Source organism: Notolabrus celidotus, chromosome 3 (assembly GCF_009762535.1).
Source record: "Notolabrus celidotus isolate fNotCel1 chromosome 3, fNotCel1.pri, whole genome shotgun sequence".
NCBI lineage: Eukaryota > Metazoa > Chordata > Actinopteri > Labriformes > Labridae > Notolabrus > Notolabrus celidotus.
The window spans coordinates 28,676,676-28,700,086 of NC_048274.1; the positions used below are offsets into that span (position 1 = coordinate 28,676,676).

The window sequence follows — 23,411 nt, forward strand, 5'->3', positions numbered from 1 at the left end:
AACCCGCTTATGGTGGTGCAATCTATGGAGCATCCATGATATATCACCCTTTACACAAAAGGACCGATCTAAATTCAATTACAGAGCCAGGAGAGAGAGTACAATTTATAACCAAACTCTCAGGCGCAGAAAGATGGCTGAGGTCACAGTAAAATTGGTAATTAACCGTCAACCCTGATTGACCTTTGAGCTGTGATATACAGTCAGTCTGTACACAAATGGTGTCTGTGTCAAAATGCCTTCTGGCATGGTGCAAGGTAAGGCATGAATAGGATATCAAGTAAATAGTGAATATCAAAACAGTTGAGGGAATACTGTAAATGACAATAAACATTGTACTGTAAGCTATCTTTAATGTTATCTTTTAACACTTTTCTTTAGGATGGTGACTGTTAGAGTGACTTATCGAGAATGAATCATGTAATTACAATTAATCTTCTATCTTATCATAAATATGGTTGACATAAGCTGGAGAAAAAGGGTCTAGTATAGTTTGCACCACATCTTATTTTATAAGGCTATAAAATGGCGACTCTGTGTTTACTGATATGGGTTTTGCAACAAGACATACAGTATATGATGCATATTTAAATAAGCACTACATGGGTATCATGTATCTTTAAACCCAAGTAATAATCTAATGGAACAATTTCCACTTGTATTGGATTAATATTTGGCCAGGAGGAGTCTTTCTGTGTGGAGTTTGCATGTTCTCCCCGTGCATGCGTGGGTTCTCTCCAGGTACTCCGGCTTCCTCCCAGAGTCCAAAAACATGCACTCCAGGTTAATTAGTTACACTAAATTGCCCTTAGGTGTGAGTGTGTGTGTGAATGTTTGTCTGTCTTCCTATGTTTTCCCTGTGATTGGTTGGCGACCTGTCCAGGGTGTAACCTGCCTTGCGCCCAAAGTCAGCTGGGATATGCTCCAGCCCCCCGTGACCCAAAACGTGATATGCGGTCAAGATAATGGATGGGTGGTCTACAAACACAATTGCTTACCAACAAGGCTAATAAATCAAAATAAGTAAATGAGTGTTACTGTATCAGTGAAATATCAAGATGAATGAAACACCCACATCAACACATTATATAAGAAGGTTCAAGGTTCAAGGGCCTGAATTCAAACCCTGATATTTTAACTGTCACAAATATGAGCAGTTTAGTGTCCTGAGGAAGAAGCAGGATCGCTTTAAGAAAACTGCTGTGAAACCAAACAACGCTGTCTGCTGTTTGACCTCTGGAGCCAGATTTAGTTTTTCACCATTTGATTTTTGCATTTAGTCAGCAAAGACTTGTTGATAATCAGTTACTAAAGATTATATCTATTAACACTACTTAAGGTTATTATTTATTACCAGGGAGGCAGGTTGCAAGGAACCACTCTGGAAGTGAGTTTTAAATGTAGGCCTAATTATTTTATTTTTGAAACACGAAGAGTTGACTTGTGTTGGGTGTAAAGAGTTACTAGCCCTTTGAGAAGAACACAGACCCATAAGATGATGTGAGTTGGACCTTGACATTTAGCTGCCATACAACATAAATCCTTGACTTCAATGATGCATTTAAACACATTTTATTGCAACACATTCACAACAACTACAACAACTTAATGCTGGCAAAAGCCAAATTTTATTTTGCAGTGAGCCACAGCTGTTGATGCTTGGGCTTATTGTCTTTGTTTTTTGTTCTATTTATTTTTCTTGAAAGGTTTACAGAACCAAGAGATGAACCTGTTCATCTTGGTTTCCTCTTTATTGACCTTCTCTCTGGTTCCTGCCTGCTGCTCCTGCGCATGCAGCTCCAGCTGGGTCAGCTCTCTGCCTGGTTCTGTCGTTTCCCTCTTGATGGGGATGTTGAGGCTGTATGGGGTCTCGTCTCCTGGCTTTGTGTCAGGCGCAAAACTCACAGATGGCTTGAGATAGTTCATGATCTCTGAAGATATGAGACTGCAGGCTGACAAAGCAGCCTGAGCGTCCTCCATGAGGTCATCTCTCTTCAGGCGGGTGTTCGGCAAAACATCTCTCAGTCTGGCTTTGATTGGCCGCTGCAGTTTCCGGCTAATTTTGACCTCTTCTTTCGGGTCTTTGAGGCGGTTGAGGTGTTTAAGAAAGATTCGGTTCTTCCTGTACTTCTTAGCCTCCTTTTGGAGCAACATGTGGATGTGCTCCACCATCTCATCATCAAAGTCCTGGCTCCTCTGGCTCCTCGGTGTGCAGAAGTTTGGGGGTTTAAAAAGCTTCAACAGGACTTGTTTGATAGTGAATTGCTCCACCACAGCTCTGTTAGTCTGCAAATTTTGTTCTACAGTTTGGTCATCATCAGTCATAAGCTGGTCAACAGACAGTTCAGGTAGTTTTAGGTCTTGGGCTCCATCATCAGATTGTTGTTCTTCAGAGTCAGAGACTTGTTTGTGGTCCTCACTGCAAGGTTCTTGCTGCAGGCAGCAGGTATCATCTGCAGTTTTCTCTTCCTCTTCAGAATCAACCACAAAGTCCTTTTCATCCCCAGACTCAATGTCCTGGATGGACTTAACAGGCTCAATAAGAGGTTTCTGGTTCTCCAGGATCTCATTGTCAGATGTTTTTGGGACAGTGACCACAGCAGGGACAGAAAGGCTGGAAACATCTTCCACAGGGGAAGTGTTGAAGCTGTCGCAGCTCTGAGCCTCAGCTCTCTGCATACTGGAGTCCGTGATCTCAAGGATCTCCTCGTCAGATGTTTTTGGGAACGCTCTCTGGAAGATCTTCATGCGTCTTATCCAGGGTCCATACTGCTCCAACATTTCCTCTTTGATGTTCTCAGGAAGAAACTGGGAGAATAGCAGGCCGTCTTCATCAAAGGGTATCTGTGGGGGAATCCACACATCTTCAGACTGGTCCTTGTAGATTTGAAGGACAGACTCAATGATTTGGTCCGGGATGAAGCTCAGGAGTGCCGGGTCTTTGCTCAACACTAGCTTCCTTATCCTGTACGTTGTCCCAAACCTCTCCATGACGCTGCAGACGAGAAGCGCGACAGCTTTCCAATCCTCACAGGAAGGAGGAGGGAGGTCTTCATCCACAGAGACACCAGGGTCTTTCCTCAGGGTCTCCAGAGTTGTTGCACTCAAGTGGAGACAGAGTGTCAGCAGTTGTTGTTGGTCTAGATGAGCGCTAGTGTAGCTTTCCAGAGGGAACAGCTTCAGTAGCAGCTGGACCAGCAGATCCTCAACCAGGTCAGTGCTGACAGTGACCACAGCAGGGACAGAAAGGCTGGAAATGTCTTCCACAGGGGAAGCGTTGAAGCTGTCGCCGGTTTGAGCCTCAGCTTTCTGCATATTGGAGTTCATGATCTCAACAAAGTGGATACCACTTGAAGATTGTCAGTGCTAACCACCACACAATTGACATGCCTGTAATGATCAGAGTTCTTTTGCCAAACTAATCAGAAAGACTATCATCCTGTAACTGTTCCTAAAGTCATCAGATTACATGTTATCAGAGTACTCCCACAAAAGCATTCAGATTACATCTAATCAGAGTACTTTTCCCATTTTATGATGAAAACTTAAGTAACTTGTAGGAAAGGTGGGGTAGCATCCTCTCTCTACCCTATATAAATATATACTAGGGGTGCAACAATACGTGTATCTGTATCGAACCGTTCGATACAGTGGTCACGGTTCGGTACGCCCTATGAACTGAACAATACGCAATTTTATATTCATTTTATCAACTTCTGACGAGGGTCTCTGTGCTGAAAGTTCAGCGGATCTGCGCTGACTCCTTCGGGCTGCATTGTCGAGCACAGGTCCACTGACTGCGCGCTCCTCCCACATTCATTCAGTCCAAGCTGGTCACGTTTGTTTTAACTGTGTTTCATATGGAAATCTATATTTCACCATACGACGGTCTGCTGGGTTCATATGTTCACGTATGTGTGTGTGTGAGCGTGCGCCCGCACAAGAGGGAAGCACGAGTGTCCTCTTTGGTTGCACAGCAGAGTTGTTCCGTGGTCCTGTAGTGATGCTAGACTGGGTGATGTGGTTTTAAAGTGCGTATATGCATTACTTGTGGTCTTACACTGCATGCTGTGTCAGACTTCAGCCTGATACCCGACAGTGTTCTCCCGGCCGATATATGGGTGGTGCACCCGCTGGGTCCGCCCCCCCTTGGAAGTCAAAGCAGAAGTGATTGAAGGTTTCCTCCCTCATAGATCAGATCTATACCTTGTTCTTTTATTTAACAGACTAAATATCCTAATGTAATTTATCTTATTTACATGACGGGATGTCATTTCTGTCTCTACATGATCGTGCGTTCACTATTCTCCTCTGCTCTCTGTATCACAGACACAGACACACACACACACACACACACACACACACACACACACACACACACACACAACCCCCCCATGCACAGCAGAACATGTGTCAGGTATAGCTGCCCCTGATACATTTAATTTAATTTAAAATCTGTGCTTTTGAGCTGAAACAAATGTTGGTAATATCAATAAACTACAAATAAAAAAAGGCATGGGAATTTCTCTCTCTCTGCATCAAAAACATAACCTCTCAGTTTATCAGACACACTCTGACTGTTGTTAAAGTAACCAAGTGAAGTCACTTTCTGCTTTAGGCCTACATATAGGAACAGTTTCAGCTTCTACCACCTTTAGACTTACCTTCACTATATTTCAATGTAAACACTGCTCTTCTAACTGCAGCATTTTAACCATTGCTGGACAGTAACAAAGTAAATTTACTTGAGTACTGTACTTAAGTACATTTTTTGAGTATCTGTACTTTACTTGAGTATAATTTGGAGGGGAACTCATTACTTTTACTCCACTACATTTGAGAGACAATTATCATACTTTTGACTCCACTACATTTCTATCAATGCTCTAGTTACTCACTACTTTTGCTTTGAAGTCAGCTCAATTTTCTGTTCTTTTCTGAAATCAGATCTCAAAGACCGTAAACTGTTTGTGTACTTGTGTTTGGTTTGTCTAAATGGTGTAGCCGTACCTCGGTTGAGCGTAGAGCAAACAGATCAAACGTTATTCAGATCAGTCCGTTCATTTAGTTGTGGTAAAGATGGCTATGGCCGAGAAAGAAGATGATTCTCCGCCTGAGCACCACGGCCATATTTTAAACCCACGTTTGAGGTTTTTGAAATGATGAACATTCAACACTAAACTATTCTAACAAGTGCCATGCCAGTGTAAAATGAGATTTCTCACCAAATAGTCCTTATTATTTCTAATTTTATTTGTATCATTGAGTTCTTTAGTGAAGTTCAAAATATGTATATTACATATATTGCACTGCCTCTTTAAGGTTGCTCAGGGTGACATGGTTTTGAGTTGAAGTGAAGGTGTCACATGAGGTCGATGTGAAGGTGTCACATGAGGTCGATGTGCTGTTGCCCTACGTTGATGAAGGGTCATTAAAGGCATCACGACGCACAGCAGAAGTTGTCACTTGGTCTTCCTTTCCCACAGCCCTCAAATGTAATTTAGTTTCTAGTTAACGCTGTTGAAGTTTAACAGTTCTGAAGAGATACTTAAACAAGTTACTGCTCTACACTAATTTTGTCATTTAACTTTTTCGCAGTTTTAGCCATCCTCCCGTTAATATAAGTTGGATCAATGCGCGTTCCTCTCTCCATCGATCAGAGGCTCGATGCAACCTCCTACCACCAAGCTTTGGCAGTAGGGAGAGGAGGGCGGAGGCATAGGTGAACATAAAGCTACATCTTCCACCTGTGGAATCTCCAGAAATGCTGGCAGCTGGATGTCGTTATCCTTCGCATTATCTGTTCTTGACTTTTTCGGTTAAATTTTTGTTGAAAAAAATAGGAAATGCTTTGTTGCTTTTCCATGTCAGTAGACATCTCGCATTACGTTGCTAGTAAACTTAAAACGTAGCCTAAACTATATTGTTTACATTTATATTTGTTCACTTGTCAGGAGGCGGGTCGGTTGGCACCATCTGCTGTCAGTAGGAAATGCATTTAATATTACCAGAGGGGGGAATGAGACGCATCCCCCCGGAGATAAAAACTGTACAACCAGAGGGGGGGAAATTCCCCCCGGTAATTCACACCCTGTAAGTATCAGGCAGTGGTTTTTGAAAGACTTTCCAAAACACAAAGAGGAATGCTAACTGTAGAGGCGAAGCCAAAGCTTTAAGCCACTGAGGCGCTGCACCTGGAATACCTAATTGACGCGCTGTGAATTACCGTGCTACATGAATGAAAGTCCAAGTCATATTTGCAAGTTGAACTCTCGGTCCGTTTATTTCCGTGATCTGTGCTCCAATAGTATCCGATACATAAAATTTCACAGACGAACATCCACACATAACTCCCGCAGCACCATGCTACTTCAAAAACTTTTTCACCTTTCCAGGCGGAACACCTGATGACACAACAAAGCTTCCTACCTTAAATCGGAAATGACCTCCACTAACCCTGTACGACCCTAAATACTGACAGGTCACATACACATATTCAAATCTTCCTTTAGAGTAGCTAATAGAAATACTTGGTATGCTCTGTCTATAGTATCCTTTCTTTGTCTCTCTCCTTTAAGGTTTTACTGGGACTTGACCATGCTGCTGCTGATGGTGGGCAACCTCATCATCATCCCCGTTGGCATCACGTTCTTCAAAGACGAGCACACGCCTCCTTGGATCGTGTTCAACGTGGTATCCGACACCTTTTTCCTCATGGACCTGGTCCTCAACTTCAGGACGGGAATCGTCAAGGAGGACAACACAGAGATCATCCTGGATCCGCAACAGATCAAGATCAAGTACTTGCGGAGTTGGTTTGTGGTGGACTTCATCTCCTCCATCCCTGTGGACTACATCTTCCTCATCGTGGAGACTCGCATCGACTCAGATTTCTACAAGACGGCGCGAGCCTTGCGGATTGTCCGCTTCACGAAGATTCTCAGCTTGCTGCGGTTACTGCGTCTCTCCAGACTCATTCGCTACATCCACCAATGGGAAGAGGTGAGGAAATGCCGACCCTGTGTTAACTGCATGTGCATAGTTTTGCTGAATGTTTCTCACTCTCCTGTATTATGTGTATATAGAGAGCCAATTTGAGTTATCCTGGCAAACTGGATCCCCTTGATGTCAACAAATGGATTCACTCAGAGAGGAAAAATAAGACATACAGAGACATAGAAAATCCCAGGAAAATCCCATTGAGTGACAATCATAAAATCACGTTATTTGATGAATCTAGTCAAACACATAGGGCTAAACCAATTACAACCAAATGGTAGGGGAAATACTCCAAGTATGTTTGCAGAGCTCTGTACCTTCTCTTTCCCCCTGGTAGGAAAAATATGGATGGGTACTGCTTCTGATTACATCCACCCTTGAAAGGCGTGGAGAGGCTCTTTTGCTGTAACCCAGTCGCCAATGAGTTGATGAAGCCGGGCTGATGATTAGCATTTCCACACTGTGTGCCCATCTAGCGAGCAGTGGGACGACAGAGCTCAGAGAGGCATCGCTGCAGTACAGGCATGATTGTAATTGCGGCAATAATTAGAAAAATGTCCTGTTGCTCTGGCTGGAAGGATCTTGTTGATTCAGTCTCAGAGGTAGAAAGGTGCGAGGCATCCAGGTCTCAGCATGGAGTCAACAAAGACAACTCTTGAGAAAATAAGGGACAGTTGGGTTTGCTTTTGTTGGTTAGTCACAAAAATACACTGCATTCTTTTTTCTCCCCCCTAAAAATAAGCTAAGCTAGTTCACGGTTTAGTGTCTGGATGAAGAGTACTTTCAATCAGTGAGCAGGGTTATATCACAGAGGCTGTATTGCATTGATCACCATTGTTGATGTCATGGATTAAATTTTACAGTTACTAGTCTGCTTTTGGAGGCCAGGCTCAGACATCATAGAAGAGATGTGTGTTAATAACAAGTGATGACTTCTGAACTAGGGTACAGAATCTCTGAATTACTTTTTATTTTATTTTAATGTATTATAGGATAGCCCCTTAAGATGCAGCATCTCATTTTCGAGGGGTATCCAGGGTCCCAACAAAACACAAAGCAAATTACATACACATGAAACAACAAATCACTACAAACACAATTACACAAACACAGACAGCTGTCCCTCACCCTTACTCACTCCTGGACCAAGCGGCAACCTCCAGTCTCAAAATATGAAGCCCATGCGGAAGTGTTATAAACTGCAATTCATCGAGAATCCGCTTGAGGCTGGCTGCAGAAACACCGGAAACCACATAGACACCAATTCAAAAAAGACGATCTTTACAGCATTAATAAACATGTTTACAGCCTGGTTCAAAAAACGGCTTTGCTCTACGTAGCTAATTTTCTCTATCGGCACACACTGTACGGGGGGTGAATTTTTTTCTAACGTGACAGGAGAAGATATTAAGATTATGAGTTGTTGCCCAAATAAGGTCATGACTGACTTGACTCCCGGACGGGAACACATAGCTGTTGGCTAGGAGGTTCAAACTCCGCCCCTTTACGTCACATTCTGCCTGGTTGAGTTCCACATTTCCAATATGGCTGCCGCCGTCAATCTATGTCCTGGAATCACCCACGCAACCCGCTATTAAACAAACAAAACCTTAAATTTATTTAAGTTATTACTGTGTTGTTACATAGTTATTGTGAGTTTTGAGAATAAAACACATACATTTTATTTTATAGATGTATATAATTAGAATTCATTCCTTCCGGCCTCTGTGCCCCCCATTTCCTGTCTCTCTTCAGCTGTCCTATCAATAAAGCCAAAAAAAAGACCAAAACTATTTTTTTTAAAAGGAATGAAATGTCAACATGTTAAGTGATATAAACAAATAAGTCACAATCAACAAATAGTCACTTCAGTTCTTTTACACAAAAAAGACGCAGACTTTAAAATTATCATTGAACACTGAAATCAGTCAGACATTTTTGAAAACACTAAGTTAGTTGATGCTGTGTTACCTAAACGGATAACATTACATGGACAGGTGGAAAGGTTGAATAGCAAGCTGATTGCCAATCAAACCCCAGTACCCTCGGACCTGCCCACAGGCGGTCTGAAAAGTTTTCGTTTTTCAAATATTCAGCTGGCACTCTGCGTAAAACAGTGTATATAAGTGTGGTGACATTAATCATGCAGGGCCTCTGTGATGCCATTTCAAAGAGAGGAAAAGTTCAAATGAAATCACTTGGGGGGACTCCCTCTGCCACCCTCTGCCTCCATGCACGTCTGCTGCTGTAAGTTGGAGTCCAAAATGAAGGCAGGGATACAAGCGGTAGAGGCCAGCTTTCATTTGAATAGAGTGGACACACTGACAATGTGCTGTCTCATGTTCAGTTTGTGCAATAAGGCAGCAAGGGGGAAGACACCAGAGAGGAGGAAAGTGATTGAAGGAAATGAAAAAAAGAAAGGAAAAGCAGAATCAACTGCTGAACTCGCTCACAGCATCTAAAAAACGCCAAAACAATAGGACAAAGACAGGGGACAATGCACTCACGCAGCCAGCTGCCATTTACATGTTTTATGCCTGCGTGGGCGATGTGTGTTAAAGTGTGTGTGTGTGTGTGTGTGTGTGTGTGTGTGTGTGTGTGTGTGTGTGTGTGTGTGTGTGTGTGTGTGTGTGTGTGTGTGTGTGTGTGTGTGTGTGTGTATGTTAAAGTGTGTGTGTGTGTATGTTAAAGTGTGTGTGTGTGTGTGTGTGTGTGTGTGTGTGTGTGTGTGTGTGTGTGTGTGTGAGAGGTTTGCTGATGAATGCTAGCTAGGCAGACGGAGTGAAAGGCCAGCTTTGCCTCAGTGCCAGAGTACTCCAGATGCAACCTCACAGAAATGTCATCTGTCACTGCAGAATAACTTGTCGCTGAGATCTCACCACCTGACTGACTTTTTGACTTTTCCTATTGACAGCTACACTTCCGACAACATTTGTGCATCTCATCGCCATTTGAATATTTTGGTTACACTTTGCACTGACCTAGCTGTGACTGACTCACCTTCAAATAGAGCTTAGGAGAAGAATTGAAACGACACAGTTCTTTGGTTGCACTTTATACTTTGCTACTATCCTGTCCTAGAGAAGTTTGCTTAAATGAAGTAATGCACTGTTTCCCTTTGCATTAATATCATGTGGAGGCAGGATTCTTATGATCCATGACATTGTGCAATTTTAAGCCCCTGTAATGTCACTGCATACCATACAGTGTTGCTGGCTGCACTGCGATAGGACGTGCGTCTCTGAAACGGCTGCTGCCCTGTGATGTCCCCATGTCTTCTGAAAGCAGTAGCCGATTTATTTTACTCATATTTCATAAGTATCTGCGAGCTATAAATAGACTGCCGCACATATTCATTTGGTATTGTTATTGTTTGAGTTTCATTTCCTCCTCAGCTTGGTAAGAAGTCACACAGAGGACACTTCTTCCGGGAAGTGTTGAATACTGCTCAGTGAACTGTACTGCATGGTGTAATGCCTCGTAGAGTGATACTGTTGGGAACAAATTTTAAAATTAGAATCTTTTCTCATGTACCCGCCGCGGTGAATAATCTTTTTAGGAATTCAGGGCAAGACAAAAGGCATCTAACATGTACTGAAACGATGGGAATGCAATTCAACACTGGAACAAAACACAGCTCATATCTATTGTTGTTGTTTTTTTGCTTGGATGGGCAAAATAATCATTTTTTTTTAAGATTCATACAAATATAGAAGCATATTTACATCTATACCACACAGAAAATCAGTCAAAGGGGACTAATATAATCAGCCTAAGTTTAAAAAGCACCCCTGTGACTTGCACTTTCACAGCGGCCAGTACAGCACGTCATAATCTGTTTCATAATCCTTCAGGGACAGTTAGCTAACTCCTACATGTAGTATTGTCACCGGCCATAAAGTCACTCAGTGATATAACAATATGTCTGAGACTCATGAAACCTGCTTCTACTGATACCTCTTTAAAAAAAAAAAAAATACTATCTTTAATAAAGTTATGTTGGCTTCCTGTCAAAGAATGAAATCATAATACTACTCATAATCTGATACATTGAAATATAATACTTCGTTGTTAAAGATATTTGTTTCAGAGCACTGTGCGTGTCGCTTCACATTACCTGCATGTGAATGTATGCATGCTAACTCTTTTGACATGGGCTATAATTGCACATCATTAGGAGAGCATAATGTGCTAGCAGCCTCCAGCTTATAAAATGATATCACGCAAACCCAGATTGAGGAAGTGTCCTTGAGTATGATGCTTGACCCCCCACATTTTTTCCCTGTAAGGTTTCCCAGAAGACAGTAGAGGGAATTTTGGATCAAAGAAGAGATACACTATTTGTCATCATTGGAATTGTGGATACTGACTGATGCTCAAATTAATTATCTTTTAGGAGTTGTAGCTGTCACATGACTCCAACTTTGTAGATCCAGTTCGGTACCATAGACTGTATGGATTTAGTATCCGTGACGTCACCCATCTGTTCCTGAGCGCTGTTTTGAAGCCAATCGTCAGCGGGAGCCATATTTGAAATGCTGAACTCAACCAAACTTAGGGCTGATTTATACTTCTGCGTCACCCCTACGCAGCAGGGGCTGACGCGGACATGAGCACCACATACTTGTGCAGCAATTCTCAGCCGAAACGCTTGAGTGCAATGTGGTCTCTCTGATAGCCGGTCGCCTGCATCCGGCCTTGCTACGATTTCTGTTTACTTTTCCACAGCGATTCAGAGTGTGTTATGTTAATCTACAGCTGATCATGTTGCTATTTATCATACAGACATGATGACATGGAGAATAGAGAGGAGGAGATGAAATACACGGCGGAAGTGCGGCTGATGAGAGGGAAGTGATAGTAAAGTGCTGTAAATGCAGGAAATACAATGCCGCCGGGAGGACCAATCACGGGGCTTGCAGTCTGCTTCGATTCTACTGGTAGTTACATTTTGGAGGAGTTGCACGTCAGCTACGTGTGTAAGCCTCTGCGTAGGTACGGGAGCTACGTGATCTCCGGCGTTGGCTATGCAGTTGATTCGAAGTAAATCAGGCTTAAGTGTGACGTAAAGAGGTGGGATTGAGCCTCCTAGCCAACAGCTATGTGTTCCCGCCTGTCCTGGAGTCAAGTCAGTCATGTCCTTAAATGGGCAAAACTCATAATCTTAATATCTTCTGATCTGTTGCATTAGAAAAAAATACCCCCCTTAAAGTGTGTGCTGATTGAGAAATTAGCTACATATACCCAAGCCGTTTTTTTTAACCAGGCTGTAAACATGTTTATTAATGCTGCAAAGATCGTCTTTATTGAATTGGTGTCTATGTGGTTTCCGGTGTTTCTGCAGCGAGCCTCAAGCGGATGCTCGATGAATTGCAGTTTATAACACTTCCGCATGGGCTCCATGGTTTGAGACCGGAGGTTGCCGCTTGATTGGTACACAGCATCAAGAGATAAACTAATGTTTGATGCAAACATTTGTTTGTTTATTCAAGTAAAACTTCAGATGTAAGTGTACAGATTATTTCTACAAATGTATACTCATGTAAGATCTTGAGTACTTCTCCCATGATTATTATCAGCATGATGATAGATTATTCCAGTTAACAATTGAAGATATTTGAAATACCCCACCCCCCAAAAAATTAAAAACAAAAAAAATTGATACAAATTTGAAGTAGACAAAATAAGTACTGTTAGTGGGATTTTTAGTTTACATTGTCCTCACAGTTTAAGGTTTTGAAGTTGCTGTTGGGCCCATGTCTTTGCATCAGGAGGATCTATGAAGAATAACTTAAATGCACAAAATGTCCTACGCACATCTCAACAAATGAAGTCCAACCGAAATAGCATTCATGCTAACTTCACATCCTCAAAGACCTTTTGTTGGAGAAACACTGACACCATCAGGGTCCCTTTGCTGAACTAAACCATTGCCCCGGCCCCCCTCCCAGCAGCTGGTTGATCCCCCTCTTCCATGTCCTTTTTATCACAGCTGTCATAAATGAGCTCTGATTGCTTCCAGTTCCTCTCCAAACACTCCAGATTTCAGGGTGTTTTTACAACCCCCATGTTGACACAATGTTGTTTACAAACATGGAGGTTTTAGTGGTGGTGGCTTCTTGCCAGTGGTAACACTGTCATGCATAATGACGTTCAGTGTGGTGTGCAGATATCCATCTCGCACACGCACACACAGGCACACGGAGCAGACCGGCGTTATGGCTGCGCCCCTGTCTCCCTCTTGTCAGCTTCCTCTTGTCACTTTTCATCGGGATAAAAATAAGACTGTGACCGGATATTCTCCTCATTGGAGTTGTCTCCTGTTGACGAACCAGTGACTTGGATGAGATTAGTCATCCTGTTAAATCAGATTCAAGGCAGTGCACTAATGACTAAGCTCTGAGGGCTTCCTCTCATCGTGCCTGATGCCTACAACATAACCGTCTCGACTGGCCGACCCAGTAAACGTTGCTTTTAGCATGCATGGAGATGCATTGATAAGACAGGAGCTAAGACAGGAGCTGAGGCATTTAATGAGGAGGATATAGAATTTAGATAATGATATGAACTATTATAAGTCGGTTTATGTGACTTTGTTTTCCAAACATAAAAATGGGCTACATTAAACTTACGAGAAATTTCAAAAAAAGTGACAAAGTAGAGCAAAGATTTTTTTTAAAGTTATATTTTTGGGCTTTTTTGCCTTTATTGATAGGACAGTGGAAGAGAGACAGGAAACATGGGGAGCAGAGAGTGGAGGAAGACATGCAGAACATTTTTGTGGCTGGGAGTTGAACCGACGAGGACTATAGCTTCTGTATATGGGGTGCACTTGGATAGCCAGGCCACCGGCATCCCAAAGAAGAGTATTTTTATTGCAGGGTGTATTATCATACCTTTAAAGTGTAAGAAGCTATGCCTGTGTTTAATCATTACAAAATGGCAGAATATATCTCTATTAATATTTGGTCTCTTGATTTGTTATGATTTATGGCTCAGTCTGCCCAAGTGCCATTGTGCTACAGCTTGAGAGAAACAAAACGATCTGTCAGTGAAATGCTCAGGTGCTGTGAGACAAGTTAGCCATGTGGCTGACCCAAGAGTCCAAAGAAGATGATGCCTTTCATTTCCACCCAGTAAATCCATACAAAAATATTTAAATAGGATAAATCAGGTAATCAGCTTCACACTCACTGACCCATTACCTTAGCCAAGGACTGGTCTTTCAGAGATAAGCAAAACAGGAAGAAAAGATTTAATGGGCTATTATTTAGGGCACAATGAAGCTCGCCAGCTAAAGTGACAGGTCCTCAACATCCTGAATAAGCTTTGTGTGATATCAATACCCATATGGATTTGCTTAAAAAAGTTTTACACAGAAATGTGTAATCCTGCAGAAACCCAATGGCACATCTTGGTAGGGAGCATAACAAGAGTAGTTTTTGTGATCCAAGCCCTGCAGGCCTGTTCAGACAGATGATGGAAGGGTTTTCCCAGTGGTCCACTCCCAGGCCTACTTCTCATTCTCCATGTGTGCTTTGTCCACCATGACAGCATGCATGAGCATGACATTTTGGTCGAGGCATTTAGAGTGAGAAATCTAACCCCTGCCCGCAGCCTGCTCCCTGAGTCTGCCATCATCCTGGATGATTAAAAATAACACTGAGACATGCATGGGTTGATTCAGCTGATAAACTTCATTACTCATCATCACAGGGTAATCATGTCTCGCTCAGACACAGGAGAATCAAGCATGTGGCAATTAAGACGCTGTGTTACAAAAATAAAACACGCAGGACTCGTTTTAAATACGACATTTCAAGAGAAAAGAGCACTGATGTTGAAATAACCGTCGCATTCATCCCAATCTTTTACTGAGCTCCACTTCATTTGTGTCCCAAATCCTCCTAATCAGGAATCTCTGAAATGATTAGTACTAAAAGACTAAATGACGTATTTAACACAGTGATACATTATTTAATTCAAAAGCTGTCCTGCTGATGCTTTTTGGATTGCAGTACAATCAATACTGTGAGAAAAAAAGAAATGTCCACTCTGTTCCTGATTATTATAAGACTGCAGCCAAAACGGAGTGTGTACAATTTCCCTTCATCATTACAGGAATTATGCAAAACCAATTACAGCAAATCAAACACATATTTTCATATAAAGCATATCCCCTTGGTGCACAGCAGTGAGGATAAAAGAGGGACAGATTTGAGGTATAGGCAAGAAGTGTGTTTTAGGTTTGGCAGAGTGGCATTAGAAAGCACAGTATGAGTGCAGACTTTTCTGTTTTCTCTTACGTGGTGAGACGCCGTCACGCCAAACATTCATCATCATTAGTGGCGCGAGCAGCAAACACCAGATGCCTCTGTATATTGCTACATTGACTGTGTCTAGGCAGCTACCGTCAGCACTGTGGGACATATGCGTCTATTCTCTCACCTGGATCACGCTCTCCTCACTCCATCTGTTTGAGATGACGAGGCAGCTGCCTTCATCCACGCTCCTGTCTGGGCCTGATCGCTGGCTCACGAGGATGCAAATTAGTTCAGAACTTTAGCAAGTAACCCTGTATTTGACCCCTGTCTTGTTTACTGGTCCTTACTTCCAAGTTGTATTAATCTTTGAATATCTTTCATGGATCTTTTTTAATAGGAATTAAATTTCAACACAAATTGACTTGTAGCTGCAGCAGTCAAAGAAGTAGTTACAGTATAGCTGTTAAGCTGTGCTTCAATCAAAAGCACCAGAAAATTTTAGGTCATGAGTCTGCTTTAAATGATTTATAGGCTCCTCAACCCTCCTGTTTTATGTGTACACCCCACAGTCAAGATATCTGTGACGATAAGGTCATTTATTCTGCTGTTGTGCGAAAAAGTCGTCTACATTCTTAAACTTTTTGACCAGTTAGACCCATGTAATATTTACCACCTCTGAGAAAAAAACCTTTTTAGGGCTTCCATAAAATCTTTGGACTTTTTTTTAGACCCTGGTCCCTGATTTGGAGACACACCAGGAACACCCTGAAGTCTCTTTTCCCTGTGAAAGCTCCCGCAGTGTCAACACAGCTTTAGTTGACAGCGGTGCTGAAAGAAAGTAGTGACTGATGTATTTCTTCTGTGATATTATTTTAGTTTTGTAACACTTTCATAATCATTAAACTCACTTTCGTTATTTGCCTTTTAAAGTAGTTCCCATACGAGCGCCTCCATCGAAAACTGCCTTCAACCATGTCGTTGCAATTTTATTAGTGGCATTTACGAAACCCTGACTTGCTTGAGGTCACTGAATCCAACCCATGGTTTTTATTTTAAAAAAGGAGGCACATGTCAACATGGCCTCTCTCATGGAAAAGCCTTATGAGGGTAGTGAGAGTAACAATGGTGCCTCATACGATTGGGTTGTGTTGAGTCTCTTTGCCCTCATCAATCAAAGCTCTCTTGTTTATGCTGATGCTAATACATCCGGGCTCACTGTGTGTCCCCATCAATTAAGAGAAAGTGGGCAGCAATCAATCATTCTACATGTAATGTGCCATGTTGGTAAATGCTGTGTGTGCAAAATGTGCTGTTTGTGAAATGCTGTAGGTGTGTCATATGTTGGTTGAGTGTATGACACAGAGCAGAGAGGTTCTGCTGTATGTGGATATTTTATAACTAAGAGGCACTGGAGATAATAAAAGGAAAGAAGAAGAGTTGCAGAGTCCTTAGAAGAATGATCCTTGGTAATCACCTGATTTCACCAGAATCTTTGTAACACTTTTTTTGTAACTGGAAAGTCTGCTCCTGCTTCGCACGATAGTTGCATTTAAAGTAATTACAGCTGTGAAAAGAGATAGAGGAATCACCTTCCTCCTATGACAATACAGTTTGGGTTACAAACTGGAGATTTGCATGGAATTATTCATAGCAGTTCTCGTAGGCTTTACTCTCAAACAGTGGTTAAGTGCCAGAGGTCTTTTGAGGGCACGTCTACAGTAGGGATGTAGCAGGAGTTATTGTTGAACAGTAATGACACATTGAGGCTGCACCGAGAGATACTGAAAGGAATTTATCCCGCTTCAGAAATGTACTGACACTGTAGAGCTTGATAATATTCAGTATATTTACAGGTTCAAGGACATCGCAGCGTGTGACAGTGCATAAAACATAAAAAGTGGGAGATTTGGAGGGTTTTGTTCCAGAAAGTGCAGGAGTTTCACCTGTACGAACTCAGGAGGAGATGTAGCTGTACATCTAGTTAATATTTTAAGTATTTTGAAAATGAAAAAGTAGTCAGAGCTGATCAAAGAGATATCACGGCTTTTTACCCCAAAATTAGAAATATGACATTTCCCATAATGCTTTTAAATTGAGCTTTTTCTTAGATCTTCCCTGTCTGGTAAATTTCCAATGTGTAGTCATGTCTGTTTTTTATAAAAGCTTAGAGTTGAAAATGGTTTTTTTTAAGGGCGTCGTTGGCCCGGCGGTCGAAGCACACGCCCACAATATGGGGAGAAAGCCCTCGTCGCAGTGGTCGCAGGTTCGACTCCCGGCATCTAGCATTTGCCTTACTCCCCACATTTCCTGTCTCTCTCCAGCTTTCCTATCCAATAAAGGCAAAAGTGCCCCAAAAATACAACTTCAAAAAATTACAATAAAGAGCGCTGGTGGCCTAGCGGTCCAAGCGCCCCACATACAGAAGCTATAGTCCTTGTTACATAGGTCGGAGGTTATATTCCCAGCCGCAACCATTTTCTGCATTTCTTCTCTTCAGCTTTCTTATCCAATAAAGGCAAAAAATCCCCAAAACATTACTTAAAATAATAATAATTTAAAAAAAGAAACTGCTTCAAGACACAATGTGCGATAACACTCAAAACATCACACATTTTATTTCCAGTACAGCATTAAATGGGCATTATAATATGTAACATCATCCTATGAATGAGGTTGAATGTGTTATTGACACAGTAAGTATGTAAGAGTAACTCAAATAGCTTCTTCAAAATTAATATCTAATGTAGAATAATAACCTTCCTCGATGTCTTTGTTGATATCTCAGTTACTGTATTTGGATTCTCATATTACTAAGCAAGTTTTTGACAGCTCTGAAGCAGCATCTGTTCTATGAAGCTCCCCTTTCCTGTCTTCATATAAGCTTTTACAAATGAAAAATATATCGGGCTCAGTGTGGGAGATGGAAAGGGGTACCTCATGACTTATTCATCCACCACAGAGTGAATTTAACACTCTAATGTTATGGAATGCCATTACTGCTCCAGCAGGAAATTTGACATCACTCAACATTGCATATTAGATAAAATGATTTATTTATTATCACTGTGTTTAAGGAAAATACCGGCTCATAAAAAAAACACACGGTAGCTCACATTTGGCGTGCCGCTGTGAACAGAAGTGTAGAAAATTTGGGGATCTTGTGGGTTGACCGAGAAAAGGTGCAGCTGGGCGAATGATTCAACCTAGGTGATGTGAAAGCGCCTGAGGCTAAACATTTTGAACAAGAGCCCAAAGAAAGAAGGAAAGAGACAGAGTGGGAGAGAGGCACAGTGAGTTTCAGAGAGTGTGTTTGCGTGAGTGGGGATGTCTCCATCCACTTTCAGAGAGCCTGGCTGCGTTCCTCGCCCAGGCACACTTTTCTGGGCTTACCTCTGGCTTCATGCTAGCCAACTGATGGAGCTAAATTGATGTGATTTGATGGTGCACCCACACTGTCCTGCACAGATGCCACCCTGGTCCCTGCCAGCCTCGTTCTTGACACGCACTCCGAAAAGAAAAAAAAGAACTGGATAAACATTCTTCTGTGAATGCATTCAGATGGAAGCTTCAAAATAAACAAACACAAGTGCTTTAGGGGCACACACTAAGATCAACATTTAGGTGGCAAATATGTGTATGTGTTCATCTTTCCCTTCATCATCACCCACTAATGAACAACAAAGCCAAGATGGAATATCCCTTCACAGTCGCAAGCCCTTAAAAGGCACTGAGTGGATTTTAATAAGGAGTGGAGTGGTTAGCGGTGCACACCCTGGTCTTCAATGGGATTAAGAGGCTTTGAATGGTTGAGGCCATTAAAATCTACAGCACCCCACAAGTCCTGGAGCGCCTTATGAGTGTATTTATCATTAGGATTAACGAACCCAGCCTGTGAACGCTCTCACCCTAGGAGCTCAGGCACCTCTACCCGCGTACAATTATTGTGTTTGGCTGAGTGGCTGATGATAAGAGCGAATCAGCAGGTAAAGCTTTGGTCCCAGTCTGCCAACCGTCCCCCTGTGGACAAGTCTCACAACAGCAACATCTGCATCTACAAGCTCAACTGTGTGCACTATAGAAAGCTGTTGTTTCTACAGGCTAAGTTCACTGTTAATTAATTCCTAAACCACAAACCTTGTGCATGGCGTGATCAAAAGATAGACCCAGAAGTTATTGCAATCATTGTGTGCTTAGCAGTATAGAGAGATTCCAGAGATTTGACCACCTAACTTAACCAGTTTTATCTTCTATCCTCTCCTTCCTCTTCCCCTCAGATCTTCCACATGACATATGACCTGGCCAGCGCCATGGTGAGGATAGTCAACCTGATCGGCATGATGCTGCTGCTGTGCCACTGGGATGGCTGCCTGCAATTCCTGGTGCCCATGCTGCAGGACTTCCCCGCCGACTGCTGGGTGTCCAAAAATAAGATGGTGGTAAGTGCTGCTCCTGCCCAGAGTCCTCCTGCCTGTTTGAATCAGATTATGTCCCGTCTTATCTCATCCATCAGCTTCTGTAATTACTGAACTAAACCCTTAAGCATCCTGGGAAAGATTGCCCGGCATAGCGGTCATTTTTAAGCCCCACATCAAACATATCTATCTTCTACATTTGCTCACATTTATTCAATTTCCTGATTATTTTTATTTATTTGGAGCTCTGGACGTTTACTCCCATTGTGAAAGGAGAGAGACACTGAGGCTGTGCAGGGGGCATTGATTTTCTGAGGGGGGCAGACGCTCCCTTATTCAATATTGGCTGACTATCGACAGTTTCCAGTGAGCGCTCATGCTGGGCTTTAATTTTGCTGCATTGTAAAAACAGCTGCTGGAGTGGAGTCTCTGTTAAAGCCTGACTCACAGTACAGGTCTCTTTTAAGCAGGCTGTGTCACACCTCATGTGTGATTTTGAATCATTGCAGCTGATGGCCTCATGTTAACCTGGCATGTTGTAAAGGATTGCAGCTCGAAAGGCATCTGAGTTATTGTCAGGTTCTGTCGTTTGGCCTTCGATGGGATTGATTTAACATCAGTGAATTCCTCTCTCTCTCTAGTATAACAAACCAATACATCAACATGTATTTAACCCTTAAGGGAAAGCAGTTAAGGTGACTGGTTCTCTAACCAATGTCTATTTATGTGAGTGTCAACAGGGCAAGGTTTGGGCTTTATGTGGCCGACAAGTAAAAACTGTCCACATGATGTATATTGAAAGGTGTCATGGCAACATTTGAACTAAGGCAGTCTTTCTTTTTCACCCTGATGCTTTTAGCTGTTCATCATCCATGCAAGGGTTTTTATGCCATTTTCTGTCTCATTTCCCCTTTTAGAAAAATAAAGCACCATTACTACAATGACATTTTAATACCTAGAAATGCTAAAATGACTCTTTCCAGGTATTTTAAAAATTCAAATCAGACAGATTACAGCTTTGATATTTACCTAAAACAGCTTCTAGTCATCTGTATGATCAGCTCTGCGTGCCAGAGCAGATGTCACACGAGTGCTTACATCGCTCAAGGTATGATGTATTTGGTTCATCATGCCTCGCTGCCTCTCTGACATGCTCACTTGTTACGTTTAATCATAGGAAACGACAGATGTTGCAAAACCATTGTCCCTTGAGATGTTCACACTTAAGCTAATTTTAGTTCATTTTCTGTACCTGTCTGTGCCAAGATACACACAGACAGGTGAGGAAGTCCCTGCTCAGGTATAGCATGAGGTAGTCTGTATCAAATTAGCAAACAGCAGGCGGCCTCTTTGACCAGACGTTCAGTTAATCAAACTCCTCTGTCTTTAAATTAAATGAGAGATGAGACAAAAGAGAAAGATGTGCAGTCAGACTTGGATATGGAGGTTACATCCAAACCACTTCCCTATTCTATTTTTGTATTTTCATTCCCTTCACCGTCATGAAAGATGCATTTTACCACTAGTTCCATATGCGGAGCCAAGTTGCAGGGGGATTATCTTAAGTTACATAAGCCTGAGCTGTCAGGCAACATAACATAAACTGTGGCTCATCATTAAGGTACAGTAGAGTATACATGGATTAAGATCCAATTTGAAGTCTTACTCTGCTGCAGTGAAAACAAGGATATGATTGCTTTACTAACCTCTTTGTTTTATTCTGGAAAATCAGTGAAACCTTATGTTCACTGCAAAAAGGCAGGCTCAAAAATTCTGCTGCAGTGCAGACCAATGAGGGACATTTTTTTCGTCTCTTGTTTTGAAATCTCTAATTTCCCTTTTGTGTATTTACCTTTTCATACATTCTTAATAAGCTCTACATTTACCTCCTTTTTCTGCCATTGAAACCTGAAAAAAGCTCTCTTCCAAATCTTAAAACATTTAATACCTCCATGTCAGTGACTCTAGAATTAAGGCTCACATGCCAAATGCTTTGTCACAAGACGATTTTATGCAGTCCTGACTAGATTATATTTAGCCTTTTTCTTCTTCTTGAGTCTTATTCCAAAACTCCCACGGAGGTTTTCTCTGGCAGCCTCATCTTTCATCCGAACCCAAAGACAGCTCTTTGTGTCTGAGAGTGCAGGATCTCTGAAATACAATGTAAGGAAGGGCTCTCATAATGGACTTACTTTAAAACCCCACGTGAGGAGTGCAGCCTCTCATTAACATCAAAATGGACTTTGTTTTGTTCACACAGTAAACACCGGCTAATTAATTGCATTACGCAGAATAATGGTTCTCAGTGTGACAGAATAACAACTATATCTTCCTGAATTAATTCAAGCCTCGGGGGCAGGCACCTCTCTATCGGAAAGCTTTTCATGTTTGGCTCAGATTACCTGGCAGACACAGAGTTTGTTCACATTGACTCAGTCACGGCTGCTTTGATTCTGATTAGAATGATCAGGAGGCATATTTTGTCTTCTTTTACAGTAGCTGTCCCATTATCTTCCCAGGTAATCACTCCTTACCTTTTACAGGACGGCACTAATAAAAATGCTATCACCCTCTGCTTTTTTCTGCTGTGGAAATGAGTTTGAAAGCAATTTGGACATTGTCACCCCCAGGAGAGAGTTGATATTGATTTGCCATGAACTACCACCGGGATCTAAAGGAAAAGGGGCAATTTATCTACAAATGAGAAAACTCTCAGAGAAATCACATTTTTCTAAATAGCTGACCTACTTACTGTCATGCAAGCCTCTAGTGTCTCTCACTCCATCCCCCAACCCCCCTCACCCTCATTCTCAGGGCTCTGTTTTAGGCTCCTGCCCAAATGTCTGCTTGCTCCAAATGTTTGCATATCTAAAAGTATGTTTTACCCTGCCAGCTGCTCTGTGTTTATCTAAGACAGTTTGAAGTGGACATCTGTCATTAGTTTTTTTTATTTAATGGTTGGATGTGTGCGTGTCTGTGTGTGAGCTGTCAGGCTGCTCATTGACCTTTAATATGCCATCAACACTCTTATGAAAGAGAGAAGGAGAGCGAGTGAGCAAGACGGAAAGATAGTGTTCCAATGTACTCACCCTAGCCCACCCCGTCTCCTCTTTTTCATCCAGAACGACACGTGGGGACAGCAGTACTCCTACGCACTTTTCAAAGCTATGAGCCACATGCTGTGTATTGGGTATGGCATGTACCCCCCGGTGGGCATGACAGACGTGTGGCTGACCATCCTCAGCATGATCGTGGGTGCTACCTGCTACGCCATGTTTGTCGGCCACGCCACGGCGCTAATCCAGTCCCTGGACTCCTCTCGAAGACAGTACCAGGAGAAGGTGAGTGAAGATGACGTGTTGCTGACGGATGTGTTCACTTGGTTTGTTTTGGAGGGGGGAAATTGGTGGTGAGGTAGGATGCTGGCTCATCCTCAGCTGAGAGTTGCAGCAGTGCAACCTGAGATTGAATTAGTTCAATGTTTCTACACCCACTTAAAAGAAACTGACATCCGTGTATTGCAGCTCTATGAAAACTCCTTCAAAAGATGAAAAACAAGCACCATCATTCTCTAGTTTGCAAACTCATTCACATTCACATTCTTGGTCCCCCCTCAGGCAAAAGTTAAACAACTGCACTCCCCGACCACCTCCTCCCCGAACTCCATATCCACACGCATTTAAAATCAATGAATAAAAGGAATAAGGACTACATAACGTCACTAATATCAAAGGAT

General features: G+C 42.2%; 1 protein-coding gene across 1 annotated transcript in view; it reads left to right on the forward strand.

The window, feature by feature from the left end:
* Positions 1–23,411, forward strand: part of hcn4 (hyperpolarization activated cyclic nucleotide-gated potassium channel 4) — an 82,401-nt gene that overhangs the window by 19,729 nt on the left and 39,261 nt on the right. The window contains 3 exon segments of the mRNA XM_034679935.1: positions 6,579–7,002; positions 19,538–19,699; positions 22,798–23,016. Of these exon segments, the coding sequence (XP_034535826.1) occupies positions 6,579–7,002; positions 19,538–19,699; positions 22,798–23,016 (805 nt within the window).